This window comes from Urocampus carinirostris, chromosome 7 (assembly GCF_059441175.1).
Source record: "Urocampus carinirostris isolate Australia breed hairy pipefish chromosome 7, RoL_Ucar_1.0, whole genome shotgun sequence".
NCBI classification, from domain to species: domain Eukaryota; kingdom Metazoa; phylum Chordata; class Actinopteri; order Syngnathiformes; family Syngnathidae; genus Urocampus; species Urocampus carinirostris.
In genome coordinates this window covers 44,168,788-44,191,466 of record NC_142355.1, presented here as the reverse complement: position 1 = coordinate 44,191,466, position 22,679 = coordinate 44,168,788, and the positions used below count along the sequence as shown (strand labels likewise).

Genomic DNA, 22,679 nt, shown 5'->3' with positions numbered 1-22,679 from the left:
TCAACGATCAGGAAAACCTATACAAGATAGTGGAGCATCTGCAAAAAGAGAGAAAAATAAAATAAAATAATAAAGTAAACAGAATAAAAGGAAACAAAAGTATGTAAATAAATAAAGTTATTATTGGAATGTACCATGAAAACAATCAACTATCTGCAGGAGGGACACAAATTAAAACTAGTGTATTTGTTGATATGGGACATGGCTCCGTCATTATTATTTCATAGATTTGTTCAAATCATCAAAATGTCACACAGTGGTATAAACGGCACTGAAGAATTAGCTTTTGTCTGGAGAGTGGGTTTGACGGTTTTGTTAAATTTTGTCTTAGAATATATGGTGTGGCTCTCAAAAACTACAAATAGTGTATTTTGCTTTCAAGTCTCTTTGAATTTAAAAAGGTTCCTCACCCCCTGCCATAGTTTTTTTTCTTGATTGTCTCTTGCTTTACCAATCAAATGATGGATGAGATGTATGTTCATTCATTTGTAAATCTGACTCCCTTATAAGACACCAACCCCACTGCACGTCACGGTCAACAGGGGTTCACACAACATACCGTATTATTTTCAGGGAATCTTCTAGTTTGTCTTCCACTTAAGCTTTTTAAACCCTGCAATGCACCCTGATTTACTTTGGCTGGAAAACGAATTAGCCTTTTTGTAAAAATACATTTTGTAAAAGTACCTTGAAATGATACATCTAGTAAAAGAGACTTTAGGTTTTGATGCCACAGTTAAAATTTACACTTCCTCAAGGATGTAGCTTCTGAACACCTTTATGTAAACTTGAACTTCTACCGCTCCTCCTCCATCACGTCCTCCTGCTCCTCCACGCTTTCTAACCCCCTCCGTCCCAGACCCCCCATTCCACCCCACACCACCCCCACCCGCCCCTCCTTGCTGCACCACTCAGCGAGCTGAAACGGGACACTCTGGAGCTCTTCAAGCTTGTGGGCGGATCCGGTCTCGTTGAGTCTCCATTGCCATTGCATCGATGCCGTACAGGTGGAACTGTCCGGGGAATCTGGGAGCGCGCTACTGCTTTTGGTGTTGAGCGAGCCGCGGCCACTGCGTCAAGATTTCCCCTGAATTGCCAGCGGGTTCGGTCGCATGTGCAGGAGTTAGGCGATCTGGGACAGTAAGTTCGGCTGGTGTGCTGTGTTTGCTTTGCAGTTGAAGTTTGAATGTGTTCGGATGATCTGCATTTTTAACATGGAACGTTCATTTTTATTATTTGGACAAAGATAGGAATCGTTTAACTTCGACTGTCCGGTAGAATTTGCGCAAGAAAGGATTTCCTTGGGCGCTTATTACGGGGACCATAATTGCATCCCCACGTAAATGATCAGATACATTTATTAGGATCCTTTATTTTCCGTTTTTGTATCTTGGAATTTATTACAAAATCCCTAATAGCAACTTGCATCTTGTGTAGGGCTGCAACCTAATATTCTGTGAAGCCCTTTGAGACTCTTCGTGATTTAGGGCTATACAAATAAAAATGACTTGACTTGACTAGTCACTGACTTTTCAAACGACTAGTTGAATATCTGGGTTATTATCTCATCTCCCATCTCATTAGCCGTACCGCTTATCCTCAGTAGGGTCGCGGGGGGGCTGGAGCCCATCCCAGCAATCATCGGGCAGTGGGCAGGGGACACCCTGAACTGGTTTCCAGCCAATCGCAGGGCACACGGGGACAGACAACTCATTCGCTCATTCACACCTAGGGACAATTTGGACCGGCCAATTCACCTGAAATGCATGTCTTTGGAATGTGGGAGGAAACCGGAGTGCCCGGAGGAAACCCACGCAAGCACGGGGAGAACATACAAACTCCGCACAGAAAGTCTGGAGCTGGATTTGAACCCACGACAGGTTCCCATGACATGAACTGTGCCGCACAAGCGCTAACCACTGCGCCGCCGTGCTGCTTGGGTTATTATTATTTTCCTAAATTTAGAATGAAGTTGGTTTCATTATGTGGCAAATGTTAATTGACCCAAAAATGGGTACAATGAATATGAAAAATACATATTTTATTGAACATTAAAAAAAAAGAAACCTAAAGCCATTAGCCCTTGTCCATTTATCTAGGGATAAGTAAATAAATAGTAAATGAAAATCATGGAAATATTTGTTATCCATTTAAACCAAGAACAGCCTTGTTAGCAGCAGTAGAACCGTAAATAAAACTAATATGATATTAGTACATTCAGTGGTCAACTGCAAAGCCTGTAACAAAATATGTAAACAATTCTCAACAGCCCATCGGTTTTAACATTTAATGGCTTTCAATTTAAACGGTATAACAACTGATATTTGTTCTTTGGACCACATGCATTTCATTTCTAATATGTTGTTCAGGCACAGTCTGGCATAATGCTCAGGATTTTCTGATAACAAAATATACATGTTTAAAAAGGACAATGCATTGCACCAAAACTATAATTGTTTAAATGTTCATCGAAGGCGAGTCTGACGCCATTTCGTACAACTGTCCAACGTGCTTTCTCTTTAAAAGTTCACATTACACAGTGTTCTCGTTTGCCCGCGTCCCTGCATCCTAGACGCATCATTTTTGCTGGGGACGCATAGTCTCAAATCAATGTGCTTTTTTGACACAAAATTGTCATTATTACCCGATTACTTTTTTTTAACAAAGATTTACCGCACTCCAAACTTTTCGTCAGGCAGATCCGCCATTGTTGTTTTGGTCTTGCGGTTCGAGTTTTCGTCTGCACGCCGATCTTGGCGCTTCGAGATCACGTCATTGTTGTGGTGGGTGTTGTCGAGGGAAGGAGAAAATCAACATAAAATCGGTAATTTCTTCAGTGTCAGTAATAAGTCGAAACATAATGCAGAATGTGATAACAACGGCAATAATTCCGGCATGAAAAAACGGTGGAGAAATTCATACCTATCAACCTGTACGTTTTGCCGTTCAAAGTACGTTTATTATGCATTTTAAAACGTGTACGACATACAAGAAAATCCGTACGGAAAAACGCAAATTTGTCAATTATGGGTACCATCTGGTATACACCGACTATCACGAAACGGCAAATCAATCAAGTCAAACGAGTTAGAGTTGTGTAGTGAAAGGAAGTCCATCTTTTTTTTTTAGAGAACCGGCTTTTTTGGCTCAACTCATTAAAGAGAGCCGGCTCTCAAACGGCTCACTTGCTTTGATGATTGATATTATGTTGTATAAAGAAGTTAAGGAAAAAAAGGAAGTATAAAAGTAGAAAATGAATAAAAAGACAGGTTTGTGGTTATCCCTTTAATCGGTATATACCCAACTATAATTTGATGCAGAAAATGAATTAATGATTTGAATAAGAAAATGTATTATTCTACTTAATTATATTTGCATGTATTTTTTCCTTCTACGGTGAATGTCCAAGCTACTTAATTTTTTAACCTTTTTTATAATAAACCTCATTCATGTCGAGCAACTCAGTATCTCACAACAAAATGTTAATTAACAATATCTATGATATAACAAAACACGTGTACAATATAACACGTTAAACTACATAAATAAACATGTTTGAAGAAAATATGGTGTAAGATCATTTTGTAAGGGAAAATACAACATTTTGTAACGGCATGGAGCCGTGGAGGTTGACAGGTATGGAAAATATTTGAAAGATCGCGGAGGCAAGGAAAACACGTGTGTTCAAGCGAATGATTCGACGAAAGAAAATAAACAAAAGAATACTCCTAGCAAGAAAAGGACTTTTCTGTCAAAATGGACTAAATTATATTCCTGGTTATGCTATGAGCAGGGTGATAATGGATTGGACCTTGAGAAGGCATTACAACTGTGGCGGGACAGCAAACCATGAAGAATATATGAACTGAAAGATTTGAAGTGATAACTACTTTGTATTACCAATTAACTGATGATTAAAACTGAATGAAAATATGGATTGATATAATTATTTCAGCAATATTATTTTGTATAATGTACAATATTGTTGTGAACTGAGAAAATCTTGAAGTGATAACTGATTTGTATTACCTATAAACTGTGATGATTAAAATTGAATGAATATATAGATTTTCATTATATATTTGTCACCGATTTACAATTTCAACCTTGCTAACACTAAATTTTGGGGACCCATAGATCTCTGTTGGGACCCATAGATTTTTGATCTTGCGAGTCCCCGGGACCCATCACTTTTCAGAGGTAAAATTAACACTGATTACTTTACACTGATATGCAAGGTCTGCTTTGCAAACTTTGCAAGAACATAGTCTCCCCTACTTACTACCATTCGACTTAGTGGATACAAACATTTTTTTTAGAATGTCGAAAAATATCCGGAGAGTGCCGTAAGTTAGATTTTGCATTGTGTGCACCTTTTTCTGGGTACAGGACATTACCGTAGTGCTTCTTTCCGCCACTACTGGCATGTGGTGGCGCTGTGAGAGGTCACCCAGCATCCACCCGAGAAGAAATCTGGCTTCTGGTTTGTGTGTAAACATACTGTAACATGTGTACTGTATCTCTAGCGCGCTAAGAACTTTGACGTTTCTATCGTTTGATATCTCGTGCATCCATTCAATATGGTTGGGGTAAAGTGTAAAGAAGAGGCGAGCCATTTATTTCGACATGAAAGTGGAATAAGATGATGCTGTTGAGAAAATGGTTGGAACTGGTTCGGCCACTTTTTACCGCAGAGGAGGACATCTTGAAGCGCATCTTCCAAAAGTAGGTTAAACTCAACATTATTTATCTTTACAGAGCATATTATTTTATGAAATGTTTATTTTCTAGTACAAAACAATACAGATTACTGATACAAGCCTTAAACATACTTATACAAAACATAAACATACAAAATATAGCACTGAAGCAATTTACGAACAACTTACGAATGATTGTCCAGAACGTTCGTAAGTAGGGCAGTATTTTATTCACCAGAAGTTTCATAAATTGACTCCGTAATTTCTGTATGATACCGCTTGAGAGAGACACGCTGTTGCACATTAGCACCCCCAGCATAGATGACATTGTATATAATGTTAGATGCCTCAGTCTGTTGAAAAAAATGTATTTGGTGACAATATTCTGCAATGGAATTTATTGTCAACTATTTCTGTCATCGATTTTTGTCAACGTAGACTAATCATTGCAGCCCTAATCTCATGGTTGCTTTATGTTTTTTTCTCATCATGATTTACTAAATATTGCTGATTTAAGGACCAAATGACATCTAAATTGACTAAATTAACAAAAAGGTATTACCGGCATTTAGTTGCTGTGGGAAACAAAATGGCTTTAACATTACATGTAGCTCACATTTCTCTTCACAGAACAATTGACTAGCATCTGTCATCCAGAAAAGTGACGTGGCGCTGAAGTTTGTGTCTGGTGAGGCACAGTCAGATTAATATTCAAATAAATGAAACAACATCTTGTTAGTTATTTGAATTGGTACAGCAAATACAATATATACTAGAAAAAAACATAAACGTCTTTTCGCCTAACCAAAACTTAAACCATAAATTAAGTCTATGTGCTACTTTTTGAAAAAAAAAAAAAAAAAAAAAAAAGAATAGATACACAGTAAAGCATACTCACTAACACTACCGTTTTATGTTATGTGTATGTTAGTCTGCATTTGCCAGACTTATACCCATCTGGAGGGACAAGAACATAGCAGTGAAATCAAAGATCAGATCAATGCAAGCACTGGTTACTTCCATTTTCATCTATGTCACAAGATCATCAGGACTGACCAAGATAATTCTCCAGGGCATAGTCCAATATGGCAGGTTGAAGGAAAGCCGAAGAAAATCTGGGTCGACAACATTAAGGAATGGACTGGGGGCAACTTTGCCACGACCCAAGTATAGGCAAGGGACCGTCAACAATGGAGAAGGCTGTCGAGAGTTGCAATCTCATTGGTGCATAAAAATGCACACACAAAACATTATTTTTATCTTTGTTTTGTATTAAAAATTGTGCATAGAGTTACTGTAATGCAACTGTAACTCTGAATTGGAAAATCAAAATATACTGTTGTTTGTGGCGGCAGTAGCTCAGGAGGTCGAGCGATTGTTTTAGGATTGAGGGATCCCAGTTCGAATCCCGGCTTGTCCGTGTTACTTGCCGAAGTGTCCTTGGGTAAGACACTGAACCCCCAATACCCCCAATAAGCAGGTTAGCACCTTACATGGCTGCACAGATCATGGCCGCTATTGGGAAATGTGAAGCACAATGTAAAGCGCCTTGGGAAGTCATTTACTTGAAAAGCGCTATATAAATGCAGATCATTTCATTTCATTGTTTTGTTTATCTCCAAGTTAAAACACAATCCTACCGAGTTTCAGAAAAATAACCTAAACAAAACTCATCAAATTTGTATTTCATACCCTAATTGTTTGGTATTGCAATTTTTTTCCATAAGTACTAAACAGGCAACATTCAGCAGCATTCATGATGAAACTGGGAATATCTTGTCTGATTAAAAAAAAAAGAGATCATGAATAAATGGACTGAATATAGCTCCGAATTCTAAAACAACCCAACAAAGGGAGACCCTGAGGTCCTTGATAATTGTTGTGACGACTTCCCTATCTTCTAGGAAGAATCTGAGGCAGCAACTAATCAGGTGGAAAATGGAAAGTCTCCAGAATCAACAACATCCTGTTTGAACTCATACGAAATAGTAGTGAACTAACTATAGACATCGTAAAAAAGATTTACAAAACAATCTGGGAAACAGGTTAGTGTCCATCTTCAAGGACAAAATCGCTAGAAATTATGCTACCAAAGAAAGGAAACCTCAAACTATGCTCTAACTACATCAGTCTCATCAGCCATACAAGTAAAGTTAGGCTAACGGTCCTACTGGACGAACTGAAAACATACTAGCCGAAGAAAATGCAGGTGGTAGTTGTAGGAAAAGATTTTCATCAGGAATTTCGTATAATTTGCATAGAATACAAAAATGCATATGTCATTGTGTTTTGTACATGTGGTTACTTATGTACAATGTGTGTGTGAATTACACATAAGGTGGAAACTTTATTAAGTTCACTTTATTAATGTTTGCAGTATATTGCGTGTGTAATTTTGGCGATAGGATTTAAAGGACAGACTTCTTTCCTCCTCGTGTTCGAATCAACATCCGGATCGCGAGACAAGACGGGCTAATACAAGCACTGAAAGATCAGTTCAGTTGAGGTTTTTATTTGAATGAAAAATAAATAAACACAATGCTGTGTGCTTGTGAGTAGAGAACATGGCTCTGTGGCTTCATAAGTGCGCTGACAAAACGGCTGGTAGTTATTTTTATGAAATAGGGGTGGGCTGTGATGAAAATGATACGTAAGTCAGTGGAAAATCCACAAAATCCCCGCTTCACACCAGTTCTTTGTCCGGACTGTGTCTGGCTAATACTGATAAAACTTGAGAATTGAAAACACTGTAGAGCCTGAATAACAAATACATGAATGGATAATTAAGAGTCTGGTGATTATATAACAAAGTAAAATATTACCCTCTGTTTATATGAATAATAACGAACAGGCATTTATTACAACTAAATAGGTAAAGTAGAAAAAATGACTGAAAATCTTATACAATCATGACCAGCTGTGCAGTGACACATTTCGATACAACAACAAAAAAAACATTATTTTAATCTTTGTTTTGTATTAAAAAATGTGCATAGAGTTACTGTAATGCAACTGTAACTCTGAATTGAAAAACCAAAATATACTGTTGTTTTGTTTATCTCCAAGTTAAAACACAATCCTACCAAGTTTCAGAAAATTAACCTAAACAGAACTCATCAAATTTGTATTTCACACTCTAATTGTTTGGTATTGCAATTTTTTCCATAAGTACTAAACAGGCAATAGACAGCAGCATTCATGGTGAAACTGGAAATATCTTGACTGATTAAAAATAAAGAGATCATGAAGAAATGGACAGAATATAGCTCTGAATTCTAAAACAACCCGACAAAGGGAGACCTGAGGTCCTTGAGAATTGTGGTGACGACTTCCCTATCGTCCAGGAAGAACTGGAGGCAGCAACTAATCTGGTGAAAAATGGAAAGTCTCCAGACTCAACAACATCCTGTTAGAACTCATACGAAATAGTAGTGAACTAACTATAGACATAGTAAAAAAGATTTACCAAACAATCTGGGAAACTGGATAGTGGCCATCTGCAAGGACAAAATCGCTAGAAATTATGCTACCAAAGAAAGGAAACCTCAAACTATGCTCTAACTACAGCAGTCTCATCAGCCATACAAGTAAAGTTGGGCTAACGGTCCTACTGGACGAACTGAAAACATACAGGTTTATGTGGACGAACGAGCACCAAACAAAAGATTTTTAATCTGCAGATCATGGGCCAGAAACTACTTCAGACCATTTAAAAATGTACGCTAATGGTAACTGTGGTACTGATCAATGGTAACATGGAGCGGCGTTTCAACCACAGTAGGTGTGAAACAATGCCGCATTCTCTTTCCAACTTTAATCAACATCTTTCCTGAAGAGGACCATGACCGAAGCCCACCTGAAGGTCCAGTCAGCATTTGGGGGACATAATATCACTAACCTCTGATGATATTGCTCGACTGGCAGGAGTAGAACAGTCAAAGTATCGCCCCAGTAAGTGATGGAAATCAGCACAGAAAGAACAAACAAAATTAATGACCATCAAACCACAAAGTATCACCACAAACATCACCATCAACCACCAAGAACTTCAACCTGTCACCAGATTTAAATATCTTTAAATAGTAATGTCAGGAAAGGGGTCCGAACCCAAAATCATTGCCAGGTTAGCTCAAACCCAAGCTGCACTGGCCAGACATGTACACATAAGAAGAAACAACAAGATCGCAGTGAAATCAAAAATCATGCGAGGCAGAGACTCTCACAGCAAAGCTGGAAAGGAAAATCCAGGCCATGGAATTGCGCTGCTACAGGAAACTTCTAGGCACCAGCTATATAGCCCATATGACAAAAGAAACAGTGCTAAACACCATGAGAAGGGGTACATTGGACCCTATGAAAAAAAAGGTCAACTGTTACTTCCATCTACATCTATGCATGCGAGACATTGACTCTCCTTGAAAAATTGGATAAGAAAATCCAGGTCATGGAGATGAAGCCCTTTGAGACTATTTGTGATTAAGGGCTATACAAATAAAAATGACTTGACTTGACTTGCAATGCTACAGGAAACTTCAAGGCATCAGCTACTTAGCCCATGTGACAAACGAAACGGTAGCAACACTATCGGAGGACACATTGAACCCTACAAAGAACTGTTGTCAACTGCGCAGACAGAAACCTCAGTGGTATGGTCAGGTCACAAGATCATTAGAAGTGGTCAATATAATTCTCCGGGGCACAGTCCAAGAGGGCAGGGGAGGAGGAAGACCGAAAAAGAACTGAGCCGACAACATTACGGAATGGACTCAAAAACAGGCCAGGAACAAGTAAGCAGTGGAATGAAGTGTCCATAGTCATTGGTGCCCTGATAACACAGGCTGTACCATGATTTGTAAACTGTGACATATAAATTGATATATTTAGTAACTCTATTTTTCTGAATTTTATCATAGATAACAATGAAAGGAAGCAAACATTTAAATTGATTGAAAATTGTGCAACAATTTATTATTAAATAAAAAATATTTACTGACAGAAAACTCAAATATATGAACACTATAAATACATGTGTGTGCAACCTGAGTGTATACTTTGTAAGGCACAAGTGTGACAGAAGTTTCAATTGTAAAGAGACGCATTAACAAAGGTTTGCTCTCCTCTAGAAACGCAGTCATTTTTAATTTTTTTTTACCGGATACGATTTTTTTCAGTATGAGCAGCTTATACTATTTTAGTCCTCAATAGATGAATATTGGTATGGAAATTTTGAAACTGATTTGGTGTGAATGTAATAAAAAAGGATGACTAACTCAAGTATGTTAATAAAGTTGAGACTATTAAACAGTATCACTTATTTATGTTAGTTCCAGGTTACATTTTTATACCGTTTTTCCAATTGAATGGTAGTTGCAAAATCCTTATTTACACATGTGATCTTGGGTCACGTCTTTTAAAAGGAATTTTAATTTGACACTTTGATTTGGTGCTTCCTCCGGATACGGTGGAAGCTGTAATGAGAAAATGGAATTGAACTATTAATGCAAGACGAAGCATTCTAGGCATCTGTGACTGGTGTGCATGCGAATAAATTGCAGAGGAATCATACTGCCAAGAAACACATTTGGAGCTTTGGTTGAATTCGCCCTGGTTGTGAATGACACTATTAAAAGAATGTTCTCTTTTCTTCCTATTCCGGAGTTGTAAATAGGGCCCATGATAATAAAACCAGTCGAATGAATGATCTTTCATTTTGCTTCATGCAAGTTCTTTATCACTCATTGTAGCCTGTTTTTAAAGTAAGAAGCGTGTGCAACAGCAGCCCTTATTTTTTAAACTGCAGAGCAAAATGCAAATGTAATTGCTGTCTCTGTGTCATTGTTTTTTCCTTTAAACTGTAATCCTGTCAGTCACTCTTTATGTGTTTATAATTTCTGTCTAAAGTGAGTTTTGTTGTTTACCCTCACCACCTGGGCAATATTCATGGCATCGTTGCAAGAGGGGTCAATTTCGCAGGCTGTTGCTACCGCTAAGCAAAGCTAGCTAGAACTCCAGCCTCAAATGTGAAAAGAAAAAAAACACATATTGGTAAAAATAAATAAATGTGTGTACCTCAGTTGAACTGTTTAAATCTAGGCTCAAAACACACTTCTATTCTATAGCTTATGAATGACCTTTATTTCCTGTTGATGATATCTGTGTATTAATTGTTATTACAACATCCATTGCAGCCTGGTCAACCTGGAAGGGGGATAACCTCATGTGCGGTCCCTTCTCAAGGTTTCTTCATTTTCCTCATGTTGAGGTTTTTGCGTTTTTTTCTTGCCCTCATGTCGGTTTTAGATCAGGGGATGGTGTAATAAGAGTCTGTGGTTTGCAATAATCTGTGGTATGCGCAACCCTTTGAGACTCCTTGTGATTAAGGGCTATACAATTAAATAAAAAATATACACATCTCCGGATCTGATCAGAAAAACTAAAGCGAGCTTTTGGGCTTGGGGGGATTGTGGTCTACAAAATCTGCCATACACATACCTGTCAACCTGTACGTTTTTGCCGTACAAAGTAAGTTTATTGTGCATTTTAATTTATTAATCAAGTCAAACAAGTTCGCCGCGGCAGCCTCTATCTCGGTATCGTTTTTTTTTTCTGTTGCAAACGAAGAGAGCTGTTTGATGCTACTGTGCATGCGTCTGCCACCTGGGGATTTCCCATCATGCATCATTCCGTGGTAGATGTGTAGTGAAAGGAAGTCAGTCTCTTTTTAGAGAACCGGCTTTTTCGGCTCAATTCATTAAAGAGAGCCGGCTTTCAACCGGCTCACTTGCTTTGATACATTATATTACGAATTACTATGTTGTATAAAGAAGTTAAGAAAATAAGGAAGTATAAAATGAGAAAATGAAAAAAGACAGGTTTGTGGTTATCCCTTTAATCAGTATATTGCCAACAATAATTTAATGCAGAAAAGGAATTAGTAATTTGAATAAGAAAATTCTACTTAATTATATTTCATGTATATTTTCCTTTTACATTGAACGTTCAAGCTACTTAATTTTTTAACTTTCTTTATAATAAACCTCATTAATGTCAAGCAACTCAGTACCTCTCAACAAAATGTTAATAAACAATATATATGACATAACGAAACACATATACAATATAACATGTTAAACTACATAAACACGTTTGGAAAAAAAATAAAATAAATATATATATATATATATATATATATATATATATATATATATATATATATATGTATATATATATATATATATATATGTATATGTATGTATATATATGTGGGCAGCACGGCGGTGCAGTGGTTAGCGCGTGTGCGGCACAGTTCAGAGGTCATGGGTTCAAATCCAGCTACCGGACTTCCTGTGCGGAGTTTGCATGTTCTCCCCGTGCTTGCGTGGGTTTCCTCCGGGCACTCCGGTTTCCTCCCACATTCCAAAAACATGCATGTCAGGTTGAAACAAGTCCAAATTGTCCCTAGGTGTGAATAAGCGAGTGCGTTGTCTGTCCTAATGTCCCCTGCCCACTGCCCGGAGATGGCTGGGATGGGCTCTAGCACCCCCCGCGACCCTACTGAGGATAAGCGGTTCAGATAATGGATGTATATATATATATATATATATATATAAGATTATTTTGTATTTTTTAAGGGAAAATACGACCGTTTGTAAGGGCATGGAGACATGGAGGTTGACAGATATGCATAAACCATGGTGGTCACAGGACCGTGGACCAATACTAGGTTGTGGGTCATTTGGTATCGGAATGCACAGAAAAAAAAAAAACTCATTTTTTACTCATACCGTACTTGTTTGTGTGTACACACTTTTTTTGTTTCAGCCCCCAAAAAGTTTGGGTGCGCGTTAAACTAAACCTCAGTATTATATCAATGGTCAGTCCAAAAACATCGCTGACCTCATTCACTAAGCATTGGATGCATTGGGAATTGAACCCGGATTACTCTCTGTGCCTTGTTGTAATGGATTATTATAATTATTATTGTTGTTATTATTGTTATTAATACTAAAGTTATTATTGGGCCGCAAGAATATAGCTAGACATTGAATGTGTCCGTGGTACAGAAAAGGTTGCCTAACACGGCTACACCACACTGGGTTAACCTAATCATTTGTTTAGTATTTAGAATAATACGCCAGGCTAAAATAGCACGCCAATAATATGTATTTGATGTTTATAGTTTTCTTTATAAGCAAATGATCACAACTGCTTCTTGCATTTTTAAAGTTGGCTTCTTATTCAGCAGTTTTGCTCCGCCCATGCATCAACATTTCAAGAACTTAACTAATTCAAACTGGATAATGCATGCAAAAGTGTTTTTAGATAGGAAGGCAAAAAGCAAGGAAGGTCGCAGAAACCTAGCGAGTCAGCTCAAGTCTTCTAGTTAAAATCCAAGATGCTTAATCTAACACTACACACCGGAAAATCAATTACAACACAGAACGTTTGCTTGTTGTTGATTGCTTGAAACCTTTTGTAATGTTCTGACTTTTCTGTCAGCCTATCAATTACCTCAGCCCCCTTTGTCCTTTCCAGTCTCTCGTCTCATAAATAAGTGTGTATTTTGCCATGTTGCTCTCTGTCTTTGTCAGGTCACAGTCACAGTTGCTCTCAGCTTCCCTCTTGCTGCTATGGTGCAATTTATTTTATGTTCCGTGCTCTGGTGGCGAGAACAGTAGTTTAACTTGGTTGAACTTAAAGGGACATACAGTGGGACCTCGCTTATCGCGGTTGATTGGGACCAAAACCACCCGCGAAAAGTGAAAATCTGCGAAGTAGTGACGCCCCTTCAAAAATGCTTAAATTTTTTTTTTTTTAAGTTTTGTTTTTTTAAATTATTATTTGATTCTATTATTATTATTCTTTAGACCTGCGAAGCTCTGAACCCGCGAACGTGGAACCACGAAGTAGCGATGCCCCTTCAAAAATGCTTAAAAAAAAAAAAAAAAAAATATATATATATATATATATATATATATATATATATATATATATGAACGTTCAAGCTACTTACTTTTTTTGGTTTTGGTCCCCATCAACCGCAATAACCGAGGTGAAAAAAAAACAAAAACGCGCTAACCACTGCGCCGCCGTGCTGCCCACATATATATACATACATATACATATTCATATATATATTTTTTTTTTTTTTTTTTTTTTTTTTAAGTGAAAATCTGCGAAGTAGTGACGCCCCTTCAAAAATGCTTAAAAAAATTAAAATGCATTCCATTATTATTTTATTCTATTTTCATTATTCTTTAGACCTGCGAAGCTCTGAACCCGCGAACGTGGAACCACGAAGTAGCGATGCCCCTTCAAAAATGCTTAAAAAAAAAAAAATATATATATATATATATATATATATATATATATATATATGAACGTTCAAGCTACTTAATTTTTTTGGTTTTGGTCCCCATCAACCGCGATAACCGAGGTGAAAAAAAAACAAAAACGCGCTAACCACTGCGCCGCCGTGCTGCCCACATATATATACATACATATACATATTCATATATATATATATTTTTTTTTTATTTTTTTTTTAAGTGAAAATCTGCGAAGTAGTGACGCCCTTCAAAAATGCTTAAAAAAATTAAAATGCATTCCATTATTATTTTATTCTATTATCATTATTCTTTAGACCTGCGAAGCTCTGAAACTGCGAACGTGGAACCACGAAGTAGCGATGCCCCTTCAAAAATGCTTAAAAAAAAAAAATATATATATATATATATATATATTTATTTTTTCAATTATTTTATTCTATTATTATTTTTTAGGCCCGCGAAGCTCTGAATCCGCGAACGTCGAGGCGCGAAGTAGCGAGGTCCCACTGTACTGTATTATTCAGCAACTCCTAGAGGTAAATGAAAACAACCTTCATTGAAAAAACTATATTGATTTGAATAATGAGCAATAATACATAAACAATCATATGAACATGCCTTTTTTAAAATTACTCATATGTCAAAAAATGTCTATTTATTTTACATAACTTGTGGCTCACCTATAAGGAGCTGGCATGATTGTCTGCTGACTCAGGGTTCCCCCAAAAAACAAAAAAGAAAATGAGAGGAAATAAACTGCTGTTTGGTCACTTTTGGGTGTCCGGAATTTGTACTCTATCGTGTGCTTTGTGTAATTATTTTTATTTCCAGTACACAATACAGCGACATCTCGTTGTCAAATATTACACAGTGTGCTTTTAAGGTTCGTGTTCCAACACAGGAACAATGAATCATTAATAAGTGATTAGATTTCCGGCTAAAAAAATAAATGACTGTAGATTATTTTTGACCAACCCAGATGGCCGCAGTAACAACAACTAGTGGTGTCCCTAGTTTGGATAGGAATTTATCCATTCATTCAAATGTTTACTATTAAATAAAACATTTACTACTTAGTACTGATGAAATGCTGCTCCTAAAGCTCAAGATCAATCATTTTTTTAAAACAGTTATTTAGAAAAAAAAAAACATGTACTACCCAATTATTAATGTTTTATTTTTTCAATTGTCAAAGAGGTACAAAAAAATATATCAAATATTTTTATATTATATATGATATGTTTTTTATATCCCATTTTTCTCTTAAAATAATGTCAACAAATAAAGCCTTTGCTGTCAATCTTAATTAATTTAGTGCTATGAACAAACAGAAGGCCACTTTTATTTCTTTTTTGTGTGACCCAATACCAAACGACCCACAGCCTGGTACGAGTCTGCGGCCTGAAAATCTAAATTTTGATACTAAGAAGACCCAGCAGCGACTCCACTTCCTGAGAGTGCTGTGGAGGAACGACCTGAAGGAGAAGCTGCTGGGGAAATTCTGCAAGGCCCCCTTAAAGAGCATCCTAACGTACTGCAGCCTGGTGTTACCGTATTTTCCGCACTATAAGGCGCACCTAAAAGCCTTTATTTTTTTCAAAAGCTGACCATGCGCCTTATAATATAGTGCGCCTTATTTATGGATCAATATTAAGTCGCAAAGTCTTCCAACTAACTTGCAGCCGCCAACTAGATTTTTCCCCGAACGCCAAGTAGTCCGCGGTGTATGCTGGGATTTATATACCGGCGTTTCATTGGCTAACCAATGTGTCAATCATTTGAATCGATCACTATTGGCTCAAGTTATTCGGAGGTCAAGGGGCGGATCCTTTTTATCATTTACAGGCTGGCATAGGCTAAAGGGGCAAAACAAAGCCTGCAATTGGCCGAAAAAGATGTGTCAATCATCAGTTGAATCGATCACTATTGGCTAAAATTATTCGTAGGTCAAGGGGCGGATCCTTTTTTATCATTTACAGGCTGGCATAGGCTTAAGCGGCATAACAAAGCCTGCAATTGGCCGAAAAAGATGAATGTGTATAGCACGTGGTTGACGGCATACAGAAATCATGTTTTACTATTCTGTATTTGTGAATATTTTATTCTCCTGGATTTACTACACTCACGGATATAAGAGGACCATGGCTGCACATTATTATTAAACACAACGACTTCGGTGACCTCCTCTGGCTATATATTTTCCCTGTATCTTGTTTCAGACTGAACTCGATGTGTCTGTAATAAGCGGTGCAGATAATGGATGGAATGGAGTGTCTATTTTTAAATTAAACTCAATTCCAAGTTTTTATTGTCATAGGCACAGTAAAGTTGCGAGCAAAAAAGAAAATAGAAACTAAGGAATGGTTGCCATTTCTTTAAACCCAAGACTTTAACCTTCCGAATGATGGAATGATGCATTTGAGTGACATCGTACGGACACCGCATCCGCACGTGTTCTCGACACGCATTTGCGTCTTTGCAAGCTTTCGGAATGTTAAGGGGGTAATAAGTTTGACTGAACTATCTGACTGTTTTGTCGACGTTCCCATTGTAGCGCCTTATAATCCGGTGCGTCTTATGTATGTCAAATATAGGACCAAAAACTATTTTTTCGGGGTGCGCCCTATAACCCGGTGCGCCTTATAGTGCGGAAAATACGGTAATTGCAATATCTGGGTTAAAGTACTTGTTGAAGAAGAAGTATTTAATTTCGTACTCTTAAATGTTTTTTACATTGTATTGTTGACATTATTTACTCTTTGACTTCATTTTTAAAATATTTTGCAAATTCTTTGTATTTTAGTCATGTTGACTTTGTTACAGTTTTAAGAGCAATGTTCATTTTTTTCCAGTTCTAAGTGCAATATTCCAGTTTTGTGTTGTTTATTTGAGATGTGAATGAATTTGAGGTGAATACGTTATATTTTCCATTATTAGTTTTTATCTTGTATATTTTGCCAACTGGAGTGCAAGTGTAATTTTGTTGTAGAAATAAAACGATAATAAAGTGGATTCGGATGTCAAACGGCATTTCAGACTTACAATATTCTTATTTATTTTTCCATCTCAGATTGCACATGATGCTACCACAGGCCTTCACTGATCCTGTCATTTTCTCAGAGGATCCCCATCTATCCGTGAACATGTCAGTACCGCATTCCGCTGCTTGACATATTCTGCTCAATCTCCACGGTTGTCATCTACACACCATTCTGTATCCCTCCTAGATTATCTTCAGATTTGCTGCTGGCTACTCTTGAAGCAGGCAAGTCATGTTTATCCTCTAATGAAAGCATCAAAAGTTATTCATATGTAACAGCAAGTTGTGTGACATGCTCCCCCCTGCTCCAATTTTGTGGTTTCACTTCATTAGTTTGAAGCCAAAGGATATCAGTAGTCCGCCACTTGTAAAGGAGATTGAATGTTCTATTGGATCAAAGTGACCTTGAGGAACCTAAAGATGTGTTAAACTTTTCAACCTCTGACCTGGAAAGAACAACAGACTTGCTGCTACTAAATCCTGGTTATTAGCCCGATTTCAGCTAAACTGCGTAAGCTTCGGATGCTGCCATGCCCATCATCAGCAATGCCAACCACGACTTCAGCAACCTGTCCGTCAGTGACGACAGCAGTCTTGACCGCATCTTTACCGAGATTCCAGAGACTGAGACCATCAAGGTAGGAAACCTGCTTGAGACCGTACCTGATGAATCTTTATACCAGTGTCTCCCAACCTATTTTCTAACTCAGTTTCAACAATTATTCATACAAAAATAGAATGAAATCCCACCCCCCAAAAAAATAAAAATAAATACCAGTTTAACATCATATGTGGAAAAAGAAAAACCAGTATATTTAACTAGAAGTGTGGTGTAATCAGTTTTCGGCACGTTACTTAAAAAGATAATTAGTTATAGTTAGTAGTTTATTTAAAAAGTAATTGCGACATTTTCTTTTTTTTCCAGGCATGAAGTTTCGCAAAAATAATTTTACAAAAAAAAGACCAAAATTCTGCATTCTTTTACGTGAATTCTATGCTCATGTTGGCCCCATTGATATTTTTTTGACGATGTTGAAAAATACTTGTTGTAAGTTAGATTTTTATTGTGCACCTTTTTCCTAGTACAGAACAGTACTGTAGTGCTTCTTGCCGCCGCTATCGGCGTGTGGCAGTGTGAGAGCTCACCCAGCATTCACCCCGAAGAAGAAATCTGGCTACCTCTTCCTAGTTTGTGTGTAAACATACTATACTTTGTCTCTAACACACTAAGAAGTTTGACATTTTTATTGTTTAATATCTTGTGCACATCCATTCAATATGGTTGGCGCAAAGAAGAGGCGAGTTGTTTCTTTTGAAATGAAAGTGAAATAAGTGAGCCTGATGCGGTTGAGAAAATGGTTGGATAGCTTTTTTTCTGCCACTTTCTACCACGGAGGAAGTCGCCTAACTCTTGAAGCTCATCATCCAAAAGTAAGTTAAACTTAACTTTATTCTTATTTAAAGAGCATATTATTTTATTACGTGCTTATTTTTTAGTCCAAAACAATACAGGTTACTTATTCAAGCCATAAACATGCTTGTATAAACCTTAAACGTACATTCCATACAAAATATAGCTCTGAAGCAACTTACGAACAAATTCAACTTACAAACAATCGTCCGGAACGTATCTCGTTCGTAAGTAGGGCAGCCAGTATGAATATCAAATTATCAGTATGGAGTAAATATTTGTCCTCTTACTCTGTGCTTATGGCTGTGCCACTGAAACTGCATACCTGTCAACCTCCAAGGCTCCATGCCCTTACAAACTGTCATATTTTCCCTTACAAAATACAAAATAATCTTACACCATATTCCTTGTTTTCAAACGTGTTTATTTCTGTAGTTTAACATGTTATATTGAACATGTGTTTCGTTATAGCATATATATTGTTAATTAACATTTTGTTGTGAGATACTGAGTTGCTCAACATGAATGAGGTTTTGTTATAAATGTTTAAAAATAAAGTACCTTGGACGTTCACTGTAGAAGGAAAAAATACATGCAAATATAATTAAGTAGAATAATCTCATCTCATCTCATTAGCTACACCGCTTATCCTCAGTAGGGTCGCAGGGGTGCTGGAGCCCATCCCAGCAATCATCGGGCAGTGGGCAGGGGACACCCTGAACTGGTTGCCGGCCAATCGCAGGGCACACGGGGACAGACAACTCACTCGCTCAATCACACCTAGGGACAATTTGGACCGGCCAATTCACCTGACATGCATGTTTTTGGAATGTGGGAGGAAACCGGAGTGCCCGGAGGAAACCCACGTAATACATTTTCTTATTCAAATTATTTGTTTATTTTCTACATAATGTTAAATTATTGTTGGTAATATACTGATTAAAGGGATACCCACAAACCAGTCTTTTCATTTTCTCCTTTTATACTTTTTTTCTCAACTTCTTGATACAACAAAATAATTTGTAATATAACGCATCAAATCAAGTGAGCCGTTTGAGAGCCGGCTCTATTTAATGAGTTAAGCCGAAAAAGCCGGTTCTCTAATAAGAGATGGACTTTCTTTCACTACACAAACACCACATGAAATTTGATGTATTTTAAATTTACTCAATCAACCCCGCCTGTTGTTTTCATATCAGAATGACTTACGGCGTTTTAATTCAGGTTTGGTCATTGCGAATCGATGATTGTATCCAAAGAAAATTCAAAACTATGTGGTAATGTAGGCCTTCTGCCCTGCTTTTGCTTTGTTCACATGTGATCAGAATTATGCAATGGGAAATCCCCAGGCGGCAGCTGCATGTGCACAGTAGCATCAAACCGCTCTCTTTGTTTGCAACAAAAAAAGCGATACAAAGATAGAGGCTACCGCGGCGAACTCGTTTGACTTGATTTATTTGCCGTTTGGTGATAGTCGGTGTATACCGGATGGTGCCCATTTTCGACAAATTTGCGTTTTTCCGTACAGATTTTCTTGTAAGTCGTACACGTCTTGAAATGCATAATAAACGTACTTTGTACGGCAAAAACGTACATGTTGACAGGTACGGAAACTGTATTTAGTATTATTTTGTAGTTAGTTATATATACATCCCAGCATTGTGGACTTGGTGTTTTTAGCATTGTGTTGCTGTCAGGAGGAGGGTTGTAAGTGACTTAACCTTATAATCCAGTGTGCCTTATAATGTGGAAAACACAGTATTAATGTTTTACTAGATACTCCAAAATGAGGGCAGCACAGTGGATGATTGTTTAGTATGTCTGCCTCACAGTTCAGAGATCCCGGGGTTCAATTCCAGCTACTGGCCTCCCTGTGTAGAGGTGCATGTTGTCCCCTGATACCTGAGTGGCTTTACTCTATGCCCTCTGGTTTCTTACCACATCCCAAAAACATGTTTTATAGATTGAGTGGCAGGTCCAAAATGTCCCTAGGTATAAGTGTGAGTGGCTGTCTCCGTGTGCTCTGTGACTGGCAGGTCCCCTGCCCACTGCTAGTGTGAATAAGCTACAGGGAAATTAATGAATACGGCATGGATAGAATTGAAAACCTCCAAAATGTAAATGGTTCGAACGAGTTTATGACTCAAAAATGGGACTTCCTGGCCAAAGAGTTCCTTGCATGTATAACTCACCGTATCTTGGTAGCTACCAAGCTATTGACAAGTATTATGTGGCTTGTTTGCCAATGGAAAAAAGTGACTATTAACTCAAGCATTACCTAAAGAAATATATCCTTAGAGACATAAAGATAACACAGTCTGTCTGCTTTTTTTACTTGAGTCACTTCGTAGGAATCAAAACTAGAACCTCTCGCCAGGATTGTAGTTTTATAGACATGGTTTTGGGCTGCACATATCATGAAAGCTCAGTTCAGAAAAATGGTTGCACGCTATAGGAAATAATGATATGATTGTATTCTGTCCAATTTCATAGACTTGTCAGTTTTGCAACCCAGATTTTGCAGGATTGTTTTGTGGCAGACAAACAGACATAATATGATACCAAATTTGACTTGAAATCTGAATTTTACACAAACACGGCAATCAAACTAATAATTAGTTCCACCACAGTATACAGAAACCAACAAAAACTCACTATTTTGTAGATCTACAAGTGGAGAATTAAATTTTCATACTTTCAGATAATCTGCCCCACAATAGGGGTAAGTGATAATGGGATTTTTGTTATCGATCTGATCCAAGTAAATACAAGGTAGTATTGATCGATAACAATTCAATACGGAGACTTTTTAGTTGGAAATCTCATTATTTAAAAATGCAACCCCTCCCTGCCTGAATCAGTTTATAATTTCGATAAAATCAACCTAAAAGTGTGTTTTTTCAAAATTTAATACCCACAATGCAAACGTTTGCTATTTGAAAAATAAATATTTCTAGTACAACTGTTTCAGAACAAAAGTCAACAGATTCAAACAAACACAAAAGTGTAAATAAAAGAAATGTAACAAAGACAACATGACAACTATATTACCTTCCATCTTTTAATATTTTGAGAAGGGAGTCACAGTGCAATAGTGTAAAAAAATATGTAAAAACCCTTACCAGGATAAAAAAATTATACAATGTTTCAGAACACAATCAAAAGAGTGCAACCAAAAATGAAGCAATGTAACAATAAATACTGTATAACAATGTCAACAAAACAACAAAAATACCATATTTTCCCGACTATAAGGTGCACCCAAGACACTCAAATTTGTATTGCGCCTCGGAGTGTTTACTTAGCCTCGGAGTGCTACGTCAACAAGACCCAGCGGCCTACAAAGCAGCGAAGAAAAGTGGCAAGAGGAGGCGCTGTGACCGGGAGAGGAAGCAAGGTTGTCGGGCCGGGCTAACGGCTAGGCTGAAGGCTAAACCCTTCAAAACGCCTCTCCCATCCATTTTCCTCTCCAACGTTCGCTCCCTGTACAACAAACTGGACCATCTACAAGTGGAACTTACATCGAACCGCGAGATGACGAACTGTTGCACTTTAATTCTGACGGAGACATGGCTAAACTCATCTATCCCGGATGACGCTGTTAGCATTGTGGGGCTAACTGCTTTCCGCGCTGATAGAAGCGGCGAGCTCACCGGTAAGAGCAGGGGTGGCGGACTATGCATTTATACCAACAACAACTGGTGTAGAAATGCTAAGATAATCTCGAATCACTGCTCACGAGACATTGAACTTTTGACGGTGATCTGCAGACCCTTCTACCTACCGAGGGAGTTTAGTGCTACCATCATTACTGCCGTGTACGTGCCCCCCAGCGCTAATATTAAGGAGGCAATGGACGTTCTCTACCGAACTGTGAGTGAACTGCAGCATGCTTACACCGAATGCATTTTTATTGCGGCGGGGGACCTTAACCAGGCCAACATGAAAACAGTTCTCCCGCATTTCCACCAGCATGTCGACTTTGCTACAAGAGGTAGGAACACATTAGACTTGGCCTACACAAATATCAGAGGAGCATACAGAGCTGTGTCAGCCTACATCAGTAAATGCGCAGAAGACGTCAGCAATACCAAAACCATCTGCACCCGTGCCAATCAGAAGCCCTGGATGACTGCTGAGATACGCAAATTGCTAAAGGTATGGAACCTTGCCTTTAAATCTGGTGACGAGGAGGCGCT

At 37.8% G+C, this 22,679-nt stretch overlaps 1 protein-coding gene across 3 annotated transcripts in view; it reads left to right on the top strand.

Moving 5' to 3' along the window:
* The first annotated feature begins 924 nt into the window (after positions 1 to 924).
* Positions 925 to 22,679, top strand: part of kcng4a (potassium voltage-gated channel, subfamily G, member 4a) — a 117,655-nt gene continuing 95,900 nt past the window's right edge. The window contains exons 1-4 of one of the 3 annotated variants that reach the window (XM_088341077.1): positions 925 to 1,140; positions 17,100 to 17,174; positions 17,257 to 17,294; positions 17,403 to 17,707. In XM_088341077.1, coding sequence (XP_088197203.1) covers positions 17,600 to 17,707 — 108 coding nt within the window. In that variant the 5' untranslated portion in view covers positions 925 to 1,140; positions 17,100 to 17,174; positions 17,257 to 17,294; positions 17,403 to 17,599. Of the gene's footprint in view, positions 1,141 to 17,099; positions 17,708 to 22,679 lie in introns of all 3 variants that reach the window. The other 2 variants (XM_088341076.1, XM_088341078.1) reach the window with 2 other exon arrangements.